Genomic DNA, 19292 nt, shown 5'->3' on the forward strand with positions numbered 1-19292 from the left:
ATAGATTTGACTCCCACTGGCTCATTGTAAGTTCCTTGTTAAGTAAACAAACTTTTGAAGACCATACTAAATTATAGATTTACCTGGTTATTGTAACTGCTATTTTAAACCGTGTTCAAAAGAAAGTTTCACTAACAACAGTAAACCACAAATGTTTTGTTTATCGAGATAGCTTTGTTTAAATTACATTTTCTATTTGCCTTTTTGGGACATTTTTGGTATCATAAAATTTCATGTCTCCTGTAGTCCAGTGATTCCAAGATTTTCAAAAAAGTTTTAATTTAGCATTAAATCCATTGACTGCCACTACGAGAGTATCAATGACAGTTAAATTCAGGGGCTCAGAAGAATGGGTATTTTTCCTAAATAGGCATCTTTGGTGGAAGATTGAGCTCTTGGAAATGTTGTTATAATGAGGGGGATGGCTCGGCAATAAATAGCACTATTTTAATTCTAATTTTTAGTCTATTTTCATAGCTTTTTCTTTTTATGATGAACTTTTTCAAATACACAGTAAGACAAAAAGAAAATATATAGTTATCAGGTTAGTTTTTGTTTCTGTAATAAATTAAAACTGTGTGGCTTAAAAACACACAAATTTATTATTTCAGGTGTTCTGAAGGTCAGAAGCTCTAACTGGGTCTCACTGGGCTAAAGTGAAGGTGTCGTGAGGACTGTGACACCTGAAGAATGTATATCCTTGCCTTTTCTCACATGAGTGTCAGGGGCCCAACTACTTGGGCCATCTGCTGCTTTCCTAGGTGCATTAGCAAGAAGCTGAATCAGACAGAGTAACCAGGACTCAAACCAGCTCTGCAGTATGGGATGGTGGCATTGCAGTTGTGCTTAACCTGCTATGTTGCCAGCTCTGAAAAAAAACATTTTTTTTTCTTTTTATTTGAATGAAAGAGAGAGAGAGAGGGAGAGTCAGAGAGACCTTCCAACTTCTGGTTCACTCCCCTGAAGGCCGTAACAGCTCGCGCTGGGCCAGGCTGAAGCCAGGAGCTTCTTCCAGGTCTCCCATGTAGGTGGCAGGGGCTTAGGCACTTGGGTCATCTTCCACTGCTTTTCCCAGGCTATTAGCAGGGAGTTAGATCGGAAGTAGAGCAACAGGGGCATGAATTGCACGCTATGCCACAATGCCCGCAGCATATTTTTAAAGAAAAGTTATTTGAGAAGCAGAGAGACAGATAGACAAAGCTCCTATCTACTGATTTATTCCCCTAGATACCCACAGTGGCTAGAACTGGGCCTGGAGCCCCCCCATCCAGAAGCCTGGAACTGAGTTCCCATCTCCCATCTGAGAGTGGCAGGGATTTAACTTCTTGAGCCATCACAGTTGCTTCCCAGAATCTGCATTACAGGAAGCTGGAATCAGGAGCTGGAGCTGGAAATCAAACCTGATCACTCTGAGGACATAGGCATTTTACACCTAGGCCAAAGCCTACCCCTCTACTTTTAAGGAAGTGATTACAGTGAGTTCATTTGGATAATCCAGGATAATCTCACTATTTTAAGATCAACTGATTAGCCACTGTTTCCCCTTTGCTATTTAACTTAACAGACTCACAGGTTTTGGGGATTGGGACATTATTAGGATAATAAAACTGTTGTAAAACATGGTGATATTTGTGGCCGGCGCCGCGGCTCACTAGGCTAGTCCTCTGCCTTGTGGTGCCGGCACACTGGGTTCTAGTCCCAGTCGGGGCACTGGATTCTGTCCCGGTTGCCCCTCTTCCAGGCCAGCTCTCTGCTGTGGCCAGGGAGTGCAGTGGAGGATGGCCCAAGTGCTTGGGCCCTGCACCCCATGGGAGACCAGGAGAAGCACCTGGCTCCTGGCTCCTGCCATCGGATCAGCGCGGTGCGCCGGCCGCAGCGCGCCGGCCGCAGCGGCCATTGGAGGGTGAACCAACGGCAAAAGGAAGACCTTTGTCTCTCTCTCTCACTGTCCACTCTGCCTGTCAAAAAAAAAAAAAAAAAAAAAAGTTAAAAAAAAAGAAACCATGGTGATATTTGTATAATTATGTAAATTTACTAAAAATTACTTAGTTGTACAATTTAAGTGCGTGAATTTTATGCTACATAAAGTACACCTCAATCAAATTGTGCTTTTTTAAATGAAGATTTACTTATTTATTTGAAAGAGTTATATATAGAGAGAAACATTTTCCATTCTCTGGTTCACTTACCAGATGGCCTCAATGGCCAGAGCTGGGCCAGGCTGATGCCAGAGGTCAGGAGCTTCATCTGGGTCTCCTATTTGGGTGGCAGGGACTCAAACACTTGGGCCATTCTCCACTTGTTTTATCTGTCCAATAGCAGGAAGCTGAATCAGAAGTGGGCAGCTTGGAATCAACCCAAATGCCGATCAGCTGAAGACTGGATAAACAAATTATTGGATATTTACACCATGGAATACTACACAGCAATAAAAAATGAAATCTGGTCATTTGGAACAAAATGGATGAATCTGGAAAACATCAAACTTAGTGAAATAAGCCAGTCCCAAAGGGACAAATGCCACATGTTCTCCCTGACTTGTGATAACTAATAGAGCACCTAAAGGCAATCTGTAGAAGTGAAATTTGACACTTTGAGAAGCAGTGACTTGAACAGCCCTTATCTTACTGTTGAGGAATAGTTTTTTTTCATACTAATTGTTGAACTCTGCTTAATGTAGAGTTAATCATATGTGTATAAAGGTAATTGAAAATAGTGGGAATAAGAAGGAGGAAGAGGGGTAAGAGTATGGATGGGAGAGCTGGCCTGGTAGGTAGGATTACCATGTTCCTAAAGTTATAAGTATGAAGTGTATGAAGTTTGTAAGTGTAAAGCTGTATAGTTCTGCATACATTCCTACAGACTTCTAAGGGTACAGTTTAAAATTTGCCACAGGACCCCAAATCCCCTTAAGCTGGGTGGTAAAAATAGTATTTTAAGTGTTAAAGTGATCATATAGATAGGATTAAGTGCCTGGTGGTAATAATAAATGGAATTAAAAAGGAGTGAATGCTTAAACATGGGAAGCAGCCTGTACAGCAGACTCAGAATGACAATCGCTTTAAGTAGCACTTTGACCTCAGAATCAGCTCTTAAGGCATTCTGGTCTGGCTGAAAAGCCCATGAGAGCATTTCAGGCATGGAAAGCCAAGACACTGTGACAAAAAAATGTCCTACGTGAAGGATCTTGGTGGGTGATTCCCCAGTGGAAAGAAGTGGTCATCAAAGAAGGGGATACTTTTCTCTGACGAGAGGAGAGAACTCCCACTTGGCTTGTCTGAATACTGAAGGAGTTTGTGGATTCAAAAGGCTTCCATAGCCTTGGCAGCTCATGTCAAGAGCCTTGGATGACCACTGGCATTATACGTGAGAGTGTTGCTAAATTAACAAAAGGATTCACTGTGCACTAACTTCCTATGTAGGACCTCTGTTCTCAAAGAGTTGTATTATAAGAGTTAACAGTAAAACTTGTTCTCAAAGATTTATTTCATTTTAGTGTATTAAATGGAGGATATTCTTATGTCTCCTAGGTTTTAGTTATGCCTAAGTGTCCAACTTTATTGCTTGTTTTCTTAGTTGCTTCCTTAATGATATAAATAAACAAATCCTTTAGATTCTCTCCTTTATTTTTGAAAATAAGTCCAAATTTCTTAGTGGTAAATATTTGTCTCACTTGAGTTATGTTTTTTGTTGTGTTTTAAAGATTTATTTGCTTATCTGAAAGGTTGAGTGACAGAGAGAGAGGGAGAGACAGAGCTTCCATTCACTGAATGGCTACAGCAGCCAGAGCTGGACCAGGCCAAAGCCAGGAGCCAGTAACTCCATCTGGTCATATATGTAGGTAGCAGGGACTCAGGTGCTTAAGCCATCATCTGCCAATAGCATTTAACAGGGAGCTGGATCAGAAGCAGTTTCTGGGACTTAGACTGGCACTCCCAAATAGGATGCAGGCATCCCAAGTGGCAGCTTAATCTGCTGCACCCCAAGCCTGCCCCAAGTTTTTTGTTTATAAATTGTAAGAAGCCTATAATATTTAACATCTTAAAGTGTACAGTTCAAGTATTAAATACATTCATATTATCCTGCAACTAGTCTCCAAACTTTTTCAGTTTTGCAACACATACTATACCTATTATACAGTTCTTCCCCATTTTCCATGTAAATGAAATCATACACTATTTGACCTTTGTGACTGGGTTATTTCACTTAGCATAGTGTCCTCAAGGTTCATCCATAATGTAGTGTATGTCAGAATTTCCTTTTTTTCTTTAATAAAAAACATTTATTTATTTGAAAGGTGAAGAGACAGAAATATATCTTCCATATGCAGGTTAACTTCCCAAATGGCTGCAATGAGTAGAGATGGGCCAGTCTGAAGCCAGGAGCCAGGGGCTTCTTCCAGATCTCCCACATGGGTGCAGGGGCACTTGGCCATCCTCCACTGCATTTCCCAGGCCATTAGCAAGGAGCTGGATCAGAAGTAAAACAACCAGGACTTCATTCGGTGCCCATATGGGATGCCAGCGTTGCAGGCAGAGGCTTTACTCCACAACACCAGCCCCCAGAATTTTCTTCCTTTTTAAAGCTGAGTAATACTCCATTTTATGTACTTCACATTTCATCTGTTCATGGACACTTGGGTTACTTCCACTTTTTGGCTGCCGTGAGTAATTGCTATCAACATAGGTATTTTCTGTGAGAGCTACTTTTTTTCTTTTACAAATACTCAGTGGGATTGCTGTATAGAAATTCCATATCTTTCCCACTCTTTTGCATTTTTTTTTTTTTTTTAAGTGGTAGGGCGAGAAGCCATGAGCTCCCACCACTAGTTCATTCCCCAAGTGCCTGCCTTGGCCAGGTCTGGGCCCTGCTGGAGCCATGAACCCAGAATCAAATCCAGATCTCCTGTGTATGGCAGGGACCCAAGGGTCCACTTGAGCCATCACCTGCTGCCTCCCAGGATGTACATTAGCATAAAGCTGGAATTGATATTGTGCCAGGTGTTGGAACCCAGGCAGTCTGATGTGGAATGTAGAGGTTCCTTTGGCACCTATTTTTTTTTTTTAAAGATATATTTATTTATATGAAAGAGTTAGAGAGGAAGAGAAAGAGATTGATCTTCCATCCGCTGGTTCATTCCTCAGGTGGCTGCAATGGCCAGGGCTGGGCCAGGCTGAAGCCAGGGGCCAGGAGCTTCTTCCAGGTATCCCATGTGAGTTGAAGGGGCCCAAGAACTTGGGTCGTGTTTGCTGCCTTTTCCAGGCCATCAGCAAGGAACTGGATGGGAAGTGGACTGGTCAGGACATGAACCAGTGCCTTAATGGGATGCAGGTGATGGCTCCACCTGCCGTGCCACAGTGTTGGCCCCCCAATTGGCATCTTAATCAGTAGGCCAAAGACCTGTCCCTCTTCTACCTCTTCTAACAACTTTTGCATCAGGCACTTACGCTCTATTCCTGGAACATACTATACAATTTTGAATTAATTTGTAACTGTTATAAGTAACAAACTCACCTCAAACCAGATAATGCTAAAAATGAGGTTGGTTTATATTACACAGAACCCAAAGACCTCAGAAACAACTGGAATCAAGAACTCAGAATACCTTTAGGTTTCTTCCTGTGTATGTTTTTGTCTAGGTATTTGCATTGGAGTCTCTGTCTCTCCCTCTCTCTGCTGAGAACTCTGACTGTCCTGAGCTACCAAATATGTAGTTTATCATAGACCAGTTACCATGAGAGAAACTTTCTCAATTTCTACTCCAAATTCATGGGTATCCCTGCCCCCATATCAACTCTGGGGTTATCAGTACAGAGTCCTATGTGCAAGAAGGGGCATTTCCTAAACAAGTAACAAGTGCAGATGCATCATCTCCCTCCCCGGTTGGGTCTTCCTGGTGTGGGTGCTCATTCCCACCAGCTGAGGATTGTTCTGTGATATTCGTGCTTTCCCTGGTTTGATTCTGATAGACGTTTTTGTGATCCTACAGTCATGATGATACATTTTCTGTTGTGCATTCTCCTGTTCCTCACCATACAATCTCAGTGTGACAAAGTTAAGACGAAAACATATCAGAGAGAGACTGGGACTGTATCTTAGTCACCAGATATTTATTGGACATCTTCTGTATGTCAGGCACTGTTCTCAGCCCTAGGAATACAAGTGGGAAGAATACAGTGCACATGCTATCTTGCAGGGCAGGGCTGGGCCAGCACGTCTCACGGTTCTTCATTAATTCATTTCTTGGCAGAGGACTGAAGAGCTGTCCTGGCTGCCCCAGAAAGATTGCCCATGTCTGATACCTTTTAGTACCACAATTCTGAGAGAGGCATAAGAGATGTGGGGGTAGGGTGGAGGATGGCTCCTTCCCAGTTAGGTACCACTTTTAGGACCTGAGACTTGACTAGGGGTAAAGTGATTGTAGGCTCCTAATGCTAGAATTCTCTTAAAAGTTTGGACACTACTTGTCCATTTCATATGGAGGCATTCCTTTCAATTTAAAACAACTACAGTAATGGGAAGACTTCAAAAGGTGTGTGGAATGTGTACATTATTTTTTTTCTAAAGATTTATTTTATTTATTTGAAAGAGTTACAGAGAGAGGTAGAGCCAGAGAGAGATGTCATCTATTTTGCTGGTTTACTTCCCCAAATGACTGCAGTGGCCAGAGCTGAGCTGATCAGGAGCCAGGAGTTTCCTCTGGGTCTCCCACGTAGGTGCAGAGGCCCAGATTGTTGAGCCATCTTCTGTTTTCCCAGGCCATAGCAGAGAGCCAGATCGGAAGAGGAGCAGCTGGGACTCGAACCGGTGCCCATATGGGATGCTGGTGCTATAGGCTGGTGCTTTAACCCGCTGCACCACAGCACAGGCCCGAGTACATTAATTTTTAATTCCATTTTTCCACAAACCTTTTGAAGTCCATAAACCTTTTGAAGTATAATTAGACTTTTTGGTCTCCAGTATTGCTAGAGAATATGGCCAGGTCAAGTCCCTTAGCTCTGCTTATCTTTGCAGCCTACTGGGCTCTACCTCAGAGCAAGGATGAACAACTCTGGGATTGGAGCATTTTAAAATCTTCTGTGGAGTGGCACTCACAGATTTCCCACTCTCAACTGCAAATTTGACAGATACACAAAGGAGAGAGGTGGCGGTTTTGGAGAAGAAGTGCCTTGAAAAGTGTCTGAAATGAGTTGTTTCTGTGGTGTTTGCCAGGGTTCACAGTTTCTTAGTGGCTTGAGAATTCAGCTGCTGATACTCAGTGAAGGATCTAGTTATCTCACCTTCAGAGGTTTCAGGCCTTCTGCCCCACAGCGCCGGCCCCCGTGAGTTAGTTTTTGGGTTTGAGAACAGTGACAATCATCTTTAGCTCAATTTGCATTTCCGGCCTGCACTTAACTTTCTGTTTTAGTGAAATTTTGTTTTTTTCCCAGGCCTTAAAATTCATAGTAGTTACAGATATATCTTGTTTGGCCTTGCTTTTTGGTCTTCTGTGTTAGATTCCTGTCAAGTTGAATTTCCAAAGTCATAGTAAGAACATGTGTTGTGCTGAACCTATTCCCAGCCAGGTTATGTTTTTGCCATTCAACGATAGGTAAGGCTTTCCTAATTCCTGGTAGGCTCCTGAAGTTAGCAGTGTCTTTAACACTTAACAGGTGAGGAAAACTTGTTTCGGTTCAGGATAACTTGCTTAATGCCCTGAGATGATGTTTTTCATGCCTTACTGAATCTATTCCTTTTTCTGCTTTCTTTTTTTTATTATTTTTTATGACCTGAAGTCTTCTGCCTTATGTATGTATATATAGTACAAAAATAGTTTTGTGTTTGTAAGCATATGCGAAGTTAGTTTTTTTTTTTTTTTTTTTTTGACAGGCAGAGTGGACAGTGAGAGAGAGAGAGAGAGAGAGACAGAGAAAGGTCTTCCTTTGCCGTTGGTTCACGCTCCAATGGCCGCCGCGGCCGGCCACTGGCGCACCGCACTGATCCGAAGGCAGGAGCCAGGTGCTTCTCCTGGTCTCCCATGGGGTGCAGGGCCCAAGCACTTGGGCCATCCTCCACTGCACTCCCTGGCCCCTGGCCCCTGGCCACAGCAGAGATCTGGCCTAGAAGAGGGGCAACCGGGACAGAATCCGGTGCCCCGACGGGGACTAGAACCCAGTGTGCCGGCGCCGCTAGGCGGAGGATTAGCCTATTGAGCCGCGGCGCTGGCCCTCGAAGTTAGTTCCATACTTTCGGTAATCCAATTTAACTAGGGAGTTATTACATTCATTTATAAAATTGACAGTGGTAATTAATGTTCTTAAGAAAAATCAGATGTTCAGGGGTCAGCATTGTGATGTAGTGGGTTAAGCTGCCGCCTGTAGCTCTGGCATCCCATATTGGGGTCAGTTTGAGCCTCAGCTGTTCCACTTTGGATTCAGCTCCCTAGTAATGTGCCTGGGAAAGCAGCAGAGGATAGCCCAAGTATTTGGGCCCCTGTACCCATATGGGAGACCCGGAAGAAGCTCCTGGCTTCAGCTTGGCCCAGTCCTGTGGGGAGCAATTCGGACTAGACTAAGTTACTGGAATTAAGACTTATTCTATGCATCTGCTCTCCCACAATATGGCGCTGAGAAGGGAGAAACAGCTTCTACACAGCTGCCTCCAGTTCAACCAATAAACTGTAGGACTTACTCCTGATTGGAGGAGAGCAGCGTACTCGGCGTGTGGGTAGCAGAGTTGGGATTGGTGGAAGAGGACTATAAAGGAGGAGAGAGACAACATGCACCAGGAACATCTAAGGGGAACATCTATCTGAAGGAACACCTGTGCAGCCCCCGAGAGAGCCAGCCGGCGGTGTGCCGCTCCCCCGCGGAAGTGGGGAAAGTGGCTAGGGGGAACCGCCCTTCCACGGAGGTGGAAGGGACGGTAGCCAACCCGGGAAGAACCAGCAGCAAACCCGGGGAGAGCCGAGCAGACGAAAGAACAGCGCAGGGTCCTGTGTCGTTCCTCCACGAAGACGGGGAGCGACACAGTCCTGGCTGTTGCAGCCATTTGGAGAGTGAACCAGCGGATGGAAGACCTCTCTCCTTCTCTTTGTAAATCTGCCTTTCAAATAAATAAAATAAATCTTTTAAAAAAAGAAAGAAAGAAAATCAGATGTTCAGAGTATTTATACATTGGGGAAATTCTGGTAAGTTAAAGTTTGAATAGGTGTGCTTCTTAAATTCTAATAATTGCCTAACCTGGAGCAATTTATACTACCTGTCATAGCCTCAGTGACCTCATCTGTAAAACAACATTGTTGTTTTATCAGGGAACACATGTCAGTGTCATTAAATTCTAGGAATCAGGTTAACCTGATTATCAGTGCACTTTCAGTTGTGTGAATGCAGAAGTCCTTTTTCTACCCCAAGTAAGAAATACTACCTTGGGTTGAAAGGCCCTAGGAATTTTGACTGTTTCTGGTTAGCTGCAATCTGATAGACTATAACCATTGTGAAGGCAGGGACCATGGCTCCTAGGCTCTTTCTACACAATCCTCAGTCCTGGGCAAAGTGTCTTAACACAGGGATAAATGCTCATTCATTATTGTTGAATGAGTAATTGCTCTTAGGACATTTACACACATTGCCTCAGCAGTCTTCGCAGCCAATTTTAATGAAGTAGGTGTGTCAGCTCAGTGTTGCAGATGAGTGAAACTGACCCAGGGCAGAACTACTTCCATAAAGCCCTACAGCCAAGGTTAGGAGCTGAGCCCAAAGACAGAAGTTTTAAAAAATGTGATAATATGTACATAGCATAAAACTGACCATATTAACCATTTTAAGTGTACAGTTCCCTAACAGTAAGTATAACTCATAGTGTTGTGCAGCCATTACCACCACCCATCTTTGCTTGTGCTTTTTTTCCATTGTTGCCTCTATTCTTCAGGGTGCTTTAACCATCTGAAGTTAGATTTAAGTTTTTGAGCAAAAGCACCAAGGAAATTTGTGGGTTCAGATTTTCAGACTGGGTTGAATACTGGGTCACTGTTTTTCCTTTCTTATCATCTCAGCCAACTCTATTTCATGTAGAATTTCTTGTTTGCTAATAATAGCTAAGTATGTTTTGAATGGGAACACGTGCTATCATCCCTCCTTTTCTGACAGCACATTGGGGCTGTTTGGTCTGTTCCTGCTCTTGGACTGCCCAGAGGGACAGTAATCTAACCGGTCCAGTCTTGGAGGAGCTATGAACCTGCCTGATGGGTTGGAGTACACTGGGCTAAAGTCCACTTTCCACCTGGTGCTTAGGAAATGAATTTGCTTTGTCATTCTTCACTGCAGGCTGCTGCCAGCATTCATTTACCACTTTCAGTTTCGTTTTGGACTTTAAAAATGTTCCTTAAGCTTTCTCTGGCCAGATTACCTTTAGAATACAGGTGCAAGAAAGCAGTCTGTTAACTTTGGCTGTGGGATGAGCTGCTGTTTGTAAAAGGAGATAAGAGGAAGGGGATGAATCTGCCTACGTGGTATAGCTTGACTTTTCTACTTGCTAATGCTGCTACTGCAGTGGTCTCAGAGTCCTGCTGGTAGAGGCAGATGTTAGGAGTGAAATATGACACAGGCTGGGAATGAGAATTGGCAATTGTCCTGAGTACACAAATAGTCTTTTCCCTCCCAAGAATACTTTACAGCCAAGCAGAAAATTTAGCAAGCTACTTGGTGGATACCTGCAACAGAGAAATTATTTTTATGTAAAGGTGGATAGAATATTTTCTAGAGAACAAATTGCAAGCTAAGCTTATTTTTCTTTTATTCTCAATCCCTAAGTCTAAGATGATCCCAGATAGTATTTTAAGTCTGCTTGTGGATTGTAGGGACAACACTGCCCCAAATTTGATCAGTCACATGTTCTTCAGTTTATATTACAGTCAGCTAGATAGGAAACTGTCGGGACAGCTAAAGTCCAAGCCTTCTTATTGAACATCCAGTGTAAACAAGGTGGAGTTTGGCTGGTGGCCTAGCTCACCTCCATGTAAATTTCACCAAACACACACATTAACAGGCAGTTGGTCGTGTTGTAATTTCAGTCCTTACTGACTAATGTGACAGCCCACAATTGCACGAGGCTCCACTTCAGGTATCTGCTCTAAATATAGCCTTCCTCTCCAGCAGCTGCACACCTGGAGGAATAGGCAGGCCCCAGCAGTAACATGTTTGCTGCTGTGGCATGTCTGTTGAACAGTTGGGTACTCTCAGAGCTTGTTTCCTGCTGTGTTTATGCATAATTAGAAACAGCCCACTGGATCCATTGGCATACGGTTGGTTATGTTTAGAAACATGCAGTTTGTGGTATTGTCCACTGTGGGAACCGGGGATGATGTCACTGGTTCGAGTAAGAGAACCGTAAGAACCATAAGAGAAACAACAGATGTTATCACTAGCAATTTCTTTGATCTCTGTGATGAACATAGCTTACTTAAAAACCCTTGAGTGGCCTTTAGTTCCTGGCACTGAGGAACCAAGCTGTCAGTCATGTGATTCTGTTCAGTTGGGGATGCTGATTTATGTGCTTGGTGTAGTTCTTTCTGACATGACAAAAGGTGGTTTGTGAGTAATTAAAAAGAACACTACACTTACATAATGGTACTTCCAAAAACCAAACTAGAAATGGCTCTTAAGTATGTAAAAAAGATACTCAGTTTTTACTGTAATGGGAAAGCATTTTGAGGCCTTACTGAGATATAATATATATATTTTTTATTTGACAGGTAGTTACAGACAGAGAGAGAGACAGAGACAAAGGTCTTCCTTCTGTTGGTTCACCCCCAAAATGGCCGCCATGACCGGCGCTGCACTGATCCGAAGCCAGGAGCCAGGTGCTTCCTCCCAGTCTCCCATGCGGGTACAGGGGCCCAAGTACTTGGGCCATCCTCCACTGCCTTCTTGGGCCACAGCAGAGAGCTGGCCTGGAAGAGGGGGCAGCTGGGACTAAAACCCGGCACCCATATGGGATGCCAGCGCCGCAGATGGAGGATTAACCAAGTGAGCCACGGTGCCGGCCCGGAGATACAATATTTTTAATCTATCAGACTGATAGAAATTCAAAATGTTGGAAAAACACTGTTGGTGATCATTCTTGAACATTTCTGTGAGCACATTGTGTACAACTTTTGATGGAGGCTTGGGTATAACTGTTAAAACCATAAACATAGACCCTTTTACCCATCAATATAACTTAAGGAATTTATCCCATGGATACACTTGCTTGCACATATACAGAACAATGTGCATAAGCTTACTATGGAACAATTAGATTGGAAGCAAATGGAAAATAAACTAGTTAAAGAGTAATGCATCCAGGGGTCGGTGCTGTGGTACAGCAGGTTAAAGCCCTGGCCTGAAGTGCCAGCAACCCATATGGCGCGGGTTCTAGTCCCGGCTGCTCCTCTTCCTATCCAGCTCTCTGCTATGGACTGGGAAAACAGTAGAAGATGGCCCATGTCCTTGGGCCCCTGCACCCGTGTGGGAGACCCGGAAGAAGCTCCTGGCTCCAGGCCAGTGCATCTCTAGCCGTTGCGACCAATTGGGGAGTGAACCAGCGGATCGAAGACCTCTCTCTCTCTCTCTCTGTAACTCTGACTTTCAAATAAATAAATCTTTCCAAAAGAAAAGATACATTTATGTTGATGTAAAAAATCTTGAAATCCATGCATAGTTTATTCACATTATACATTTTCCACAAACTTTTGCAATACCCTTTCTTGTATCATATTTGATTGTATATGCCTAAGCAAGTTTGAGAAGGATATTTCAGAAAGTCATTTGAATGCTTGTGTGTGTGTGTGTGTGTGTGTGTGTGTGTGTAGGAACGATGGGGCACCCGCCCGAAACGATGGTTACTTTTCATTATATGAAATTTTTGGAACCTTGTGCATGTATTACTTTCTTAGGAAATTAAACAATTAGAATATTTTAAGAGTGGAGCTTCTTTGAACCCTATAGTTTCAGCTATAGAAGCTCTTTATTCCCTTGACTTCTTACTCATTATTGCTATCCTATGGTTAACAGACTTCCTTACATTGTTTCTGTTGGTACTACTAGTATTGTTTGTTTCTCTGTGGGTATCTTGGGAAGAAAGTGAGGCCAAAGTTTGTTGGTCCTCTTCTTTTCCCTATTGTTACCCAACCAGAATCAATGACTTTGAAGTCTTGCATACCAGAAACCTCAGGTTCTGTGACAAATTTTTAAAAAACAGACTTTTTACTTTTTTTTTTTTTTTAATTTACTTATTTGAAAGGCAGACAGGTATCTGCCAGCTTCTGGTTCACTCGTCTATAACAGCCAGGACTGGGCCAGACTGAAGCCAGGAACTCAGTCTAGGTCTCCCACGTGGGTGGAAGCAATATAAGTACTCAAACCATCACATGCTGCCTCCCAGGGTCTGCATTAGCAGGAAGCTGCAATGAGGGAGTCAGAGCTGGGACTTGAACCAAGGCACTCTGTTGTAGGATATGAGCATCCCTATTGCCTCTTAACCATGATGCCTAGCACCCGCCCCCAGGCTTTTTCTTTTTGTTTGAAAATCGGGATAGTATTCTCAGAACAGTGCTGATGTTTTCCCGCCTTCTCTCTTTATTTGTAGGAACCTGCAAGCAGCAATTGGAGCCTATTATGACTTTGAGAGCCCAAATATCAGTGTGCCCTCCATGTCCTTTGTTGAAGATGTCACCATAGGAGAAGGGGAATCAATTCCTCCTGATACTCAGTTTATAAAAACATGGCGGATCCAGAATTCTGGTAAGTGTATAGTGGGTAAATCTTCCTTACCCAGTTTCCTGTTTCTTAATAGTTCAAAAAAATAAGAAGAAAGTGCTTTAGGTTACATATGTGATTATGTAACTCTGATCTTTTTCTTATATGTGATAGGCAGATTTTCTCTGCAGGTGTGATGACCAAACATCAGAATTACTCCTGCTCTAGAATAGAAAGAATTTAGGTTCCAGGCCTATAAGCGTCCTATGACTTGATGGCATCTAAACATAATCCAGCATTCATTAGGTCTGTCTCAACCTGAACAGTTCTACTCCATCACTTTATTTCTGCTCTAATTAATCTTCAGTCATTTCCAGCAGGCTCGAGGTGGTATATCCTTGAATAGAACTAGATAGTTGGAAGGATCTGTTAGCATATGTTCTTTCAAAAGCTCATTTTTTTGTGATCACAAAGATGATTTTCTCTGAAATTTAGAGGTTAGCTATCTGAGGTGTTAATACTGCTTTGAAAGAATGAGAAGTATGGGAATTTTTCTCAGAATGGGAAATTACTGTTTTTTTAAGTAACACTATTATGATGTACTGCTTCTTTTAAGATACATAAGAAATGAGTTAATGATAGTGTTTTGGAAAATAATATGTAGATATGTATCTGGTGATTGTTATCAGTTGTTACTTGTTAAAATTAATGACTTATTAAGTTTGAGTGTTAAAAAAAAAGTTTGAATGGGTGTAGTGTCTCTTATCCCATCCAGTGACAATTTATGCTGAGAGTGCTTTAACTTTTCAAAAAAATTTATTTTTAAAAATTTTATTTGAAAGGCAGAGTTACAGAGAGAGGATGAGAGACCCAGAGTAAGATCTTCCATCTGCTGGTTCACTTCCCAAAAGGGCCTCAACAGTCAGGCCTGGGCTAGGCTGAAACCAGGAGCTCAGAGCTTCCTCCTGGTCTTCCATTTGGGTGCAGGGGCCCACGTACCTGCGCTATCCTCTGCTGCTTTCCCAGACGCATTAGCAGGGAGCTGGATTGGAAGTGGAGCAGCCCGAACTTGAAGGTGGAGACTTAACGTGCTACGCCATAACGCTGGCCCTAACTTGACTTTGTTGTTAGTGAGGACTTTGAGGGAAATTCTGAGAGATGGAAAATAGGAAAAAAGGAGTCTAGCTAAAATGTGTGTGTGTGGAAGGGGGTGTTTATTATCTAGCAAGGAAGTTTTTTTATAAGGTTTATTTTCATGGCAGAGTCACATAGACAGAAAGAGATATTCGATTTACTGGTTCACTCTTCCAAATAGCCTCAATGGCCAGGACTGGGCAAGGCCGGAGCCAGGAGCCTAGAACTCCATTCAGCTCTCCCACGTGGGTTTCAGGGGCTCAAGGACTTGGATCATGTTCCTGGGCTTTCCCAGGTGCATTACCAGGGAGCTGGATTGGAAGTGGAGCAGCTGGGATTTGAATCTCGCTCATGGGATACATGTGGTTGGTGGCTTAACCTGCTGCAGCATGACTCCAGTACCAGAAATAGTTAGTTAGTTAGTTAGTTAGTTAGTTGTTAGTTATTTGAAAGACAGAGTTAGGGAGAGACAGAGATCTTCCATCTGCTCATTCACTCCCGGAATGGCCTCAACAACCAGGTCTCCCACATGGGTGTCATGGACCCAAGCACTCTGGCCATCTTTTACTACCTTCCAGAGAGCTGGATCAGAAGTGGAGCAGCTAGGACTTGAACCTGTGCTTTGACATGGGATGTTGGCATTGCAAGTGATGGCTTAACCTACTGAGCCACAATGCTGGTCCCCTAGCAAGGAAATTTGATGGAGATGATATAAAACTCTGAGGACTCAAGTTAGTTTAAATAGTGACCTTTTGTTTATTTTTCTTTCTTATTTTTTTTTAAAGATTTCATTTATTTATTTGAGAGGCAGAGTTCCAGACAGATAGAGGGAGAGACAGAAAGAAAGGTCTTCCATCTGCTGGTTCACTCCCCAAATGGCTACCACTTCCAGAGCTGGGCTGATCTGGAGCCAGGAGCCTTTTCCAGGTCTCCCACGTGAGTGCAGGGGCCCAAGCACTTGAGCCATCTTCTGCTTTCCCAGGCCACTAGCAGAGATATGGCTTGGAAGAGGAACAGCTAGTATATAAACTAGCACCCATATGGGATGCTTGTGCCACAGGCAGAGGCTTAACCTACTACGCCACAGAGCCAGCCCAACTCAGTTTACTTTTCAATTCTTTATAAATCAGTTCTTTTTTTTTTTCAAAGATTTTATTTATTTTATTTTATTTTATTTATTATTATTTTTTTTGACAGGCAGAGTGGACAGTGAGAGAGAGAGACAGAGAGAAAGGTCTTCCTTTGCCGTTGGTTCACCCTCCAATGGCCGCCGCAGCTGGCGCGCTGCGGCCGGCGCACCGCGCTGATCTGATGGCAGGAGCCAGGAGCCAGGTGCTTTTCCTGGTCTCCCATGGGGTGCAGAGCCCAAGCACCTGGGCCATCCTCCACTGCACTCCCGGGCCACAGCAGAGAGCTGGCCTGGAAGAGGGGCAACCGGGACAGAATCCGGCGCCCCGACCAGGACTAGAACCCGGTGTGCCGGCGCCGCTAGGCGGAGGATTAGCCTAGTGAGCCGCGGCGCCGGCCCAGATTTTATTTATTTTATTTGAGAGTTTAAAGTTACAGATAGTGAGAGGGAGAGACAGAGAAAGGTCTTCCTTCCGTTGGTCCCAAGTGGTCGCAACGGCTGGAGCTGTGCCGATCCGAAGCCAGGAGCCAGGCGCTTCTTCCAGGTCTCCCATGTGGATGCAGGGGCCCAAGGACTTGGGCCATCTTCTGCTTTCCCAGGCCACAGCAGAGAACTGGACCGGAAGTGGAGCAGCTGGGACTAGAACCGGCACCCACATGGGATGCCGGCGCCGCAGGCGGAGGATTAACCTACTGTGCCATGGCACCGGCCCTTATAAATCATTTCTTTATGATGGGGAAAGACTGCTTAAACTAGCCTTTTTTTTTTTTTTTTTAAAGGATTTATTTATTTTGATAGTCAGTTACAGAGGGAGGGAGAGGGCGAGAGAGATATTCCACCGGCTGGTTCACTCTCCAGATGGCCACAACTGAGCCAGGCTGAAGCAGGAGCCAGGAGCTTTATCTAGGTCTCACATGTGGGTGTCAGAGACCCAAATACTGGGCCATTCTTCACTGCTTTTTCCCTGGCCATTAGCAGGGAGGTTTATCAGAAGTAGAGCAGCCAGGACATGAACTAGTGTCCATATGAGATGTCTGTGTCGCAGGCAGCAGCTTTACCCACCATGCCACAGTGCCCGCCCCTAAACTAGCCTTTCAGAAAAGAATTAATGTACCACATTTAATTGTTAGCCTTTGTTTTTCTGCTTTAAGTAAAAACTCTCCTTTGGAGGAGAGTTCAGAGTGTTACTAACTACATTTGGACTGACCCATTGTGGAGGATGACTTAGAATAATTGTGGCTTTGTAAAATTTTCAAGTCCTTCCCCCTGTTGGTTATGGCAGTGGGGCAATGTTAGTTCAGGAGCTACATGGTAGAGGGAAAATAGCCTGTTGTTTGTTTTTTTTTAAATTTCTTTCTATTCAGCATCTGTATATCTTTGGTTTCTCTCTCCCCTTTCTTAATTTCACTTGTTTTAAATATCAGCCCTGTTTCTTCAGTTTAACTTTATTCATGTTTTTTCTCTAAATTACTAATAAAAATACTTTTGTGAAGCCTGAGCATGAAAAATATTTAATGCAGATAGAATGTGTTTGGAAAGAAAGATGTTAAAAAGTTTTAATTGTTTTGAAGTTAAGCCAATACCTTGTTTATGTATAGTGAAAACACTGGAAATGGTCTGGCTTTCCATGAGTTCTTTAGTTGTCAGAGTAGTTTTTAAATACTGTTGTTGCAGAATAACCATTTTATATTTCAAAAGCCTCTTGGTATTTCTGCTCACTTTCTGGACAGTTCCTTGTGTCGGTGAGGGGCAGATTAGGAGAGGTTGATCTATAATGGTTAGAACATCTAACAGAACTATAAGAGCCTGCCTCTTACTTTGACTTGGAAAAATCACTATTGGTGAACCTCAGTGCTTTATCTTCCTGCTTCTGCTTTGTAATTTCATTTCAAAACAGCTTGAGTCTGCAGCCTTTCTTCCTGTAAAAGGACATTCCTTGTGTTAGAATATCCTTTGAAAGGTTGGGCATAGCTGCTGGAGATTTTATCTTTCAAGGTACTTTACATAAATAGGTTTTTAATTATTCTGGAAATTGTTCAACGAGTTGTAAAGTAGTTTTATATCTCTAAAGCAAATGTTCTCCACTTGGTTGAGGAAACACCTCGGATAACCAAGTAATGGGTGTGTTACTAGAGCGAGGCCTCTGGTGACCCAGGAATGGGTGTTATTCGAGTGAGGGAGAACATGCACGTGCACTGGTTCTTTGACATCGTCCCAGTCTGGCCCAAGTCCTTTCTGGAAATGGAGTTGTCACACAGAAGTAGGGCAGGCTCAGCTGTGTCTCCTCTGGTTTTCTTACTCTCATTCACAACCTCCCCTAAGAGGTAAGTGCTTGCTGAAAGTTACAGAAATAACAATTTTTAGGACACCTCTCTGCTGTCATGTTTTAGACATCCACATGTATACCAGATGAGGTTGTACAAACTATATAACTGTCCCAACAGCTTTCTTGCAGAAGGTAAATATCTCACATTGTTTAAAAGTAAACTCTTAATATTTAAAGAATTCTTAGTTTCAGACAGAACCAGAATTGAGACATTTAATAACATAAATGCAAACTCCAGAATCCAAATTTTTGTTGCTCTAGATATTGGAAACATGGGAAACCTGAGCAGTAAACCTTATGGTTGGAAGTGAAAGTGTAAATTTGACACTCTCCCTCTTAAAATGTCACTGGATAGAATCCTGTTTATCCACACTTATGGCTTCCCTGTTGTGCCAGTGCCGTGTTTTGTAGTCCAACTGTAGCCAAAGTTAAGCTGAGCATGTTACCACAACCTTACTATTTCTCCTACTTTGATGAGACAGTTGTTACTGTCATATGAGAGAGTAGTTTGGGTGCATTGATCCAGTCATCTTTATTTTTTGAAGGACACAGAGTAAATAAAAATGGGATTGGAAAAAGATTTTAAGAACAACTGCTTTCCCCTGTTTTTCTTTTAGCTCATTAAAATTTTCTCTTCAGGTATAGTTTTATTCATTCAACACATTTGAGTATGTTTCAGTCACTTTATGAGGTATAGGGGAGAAATAGTAACAAGATCATGAAGGTCTCTGCTGTCATGTAGCTTACTTTGAAAGGTAGTCTCTGTACTCACAGGGGTTAAAAAGATGATCCTAATCAAGGTTTGCCTTTTGCATTGCTATTTTTTAAAGATTTATTTATTTATTTGAAAGAGTTACACAAAGAAGGAGAGGCAGAGAGAGAGAGAGAGAGGTCTTCCAACCACTGGTTCACTCCCCAATTGGCCACAACGGCTGGAGCTGCTCTGATCCGAAGCCAGGAGCCAGGAGCTTCCTCTGGGTCTCCCTCG

The 19292-nt window shown here is 43.1% G+C and overlaps 1 protein-coding gene across 8 annotated transcripts in view; it reads left to right on the plus strand.

Moving 5' to 3' along the window:
- The window catches only part of ILRUN (inflammation and lipid regulator with UBA-like and NBR1-like domains), a 107701-nt gene that overhangs the window by 22352 nt on the left and 66057 nt on the right, over positions 1–19292 (plus strand). For all 8 annotated transcript variants that reach the window (XM_008262797.5, XM_089334067.1, XM_051855761.3 and 5 more), the window contains exon 2: positions 13606–13760. In XM_008262797.5, coding sequence (XP_008261019.2) covers positions 13606–13760 — 155 coding nt within the window. The remainder of the gene's footprint in view (positions 1–13605; positions 13761–19292) is intronic.

This window comes from Oryctolagus cuniculus, chromosome 5, assembly GCF_051225735.1.
Source record: "Oryctolagus cuniculus isolate XC-2025 breed Fujian yellow rabbit chromosome 5, ASM5122573v1, whole genome shotgun sequence".
Lineage (NCBI taxonomy): Eukaryota > Metazoa > Chordata > Mammalia > Lagomorpha > Leporidae > Oryctolagus > Oryctolagus cuniculus.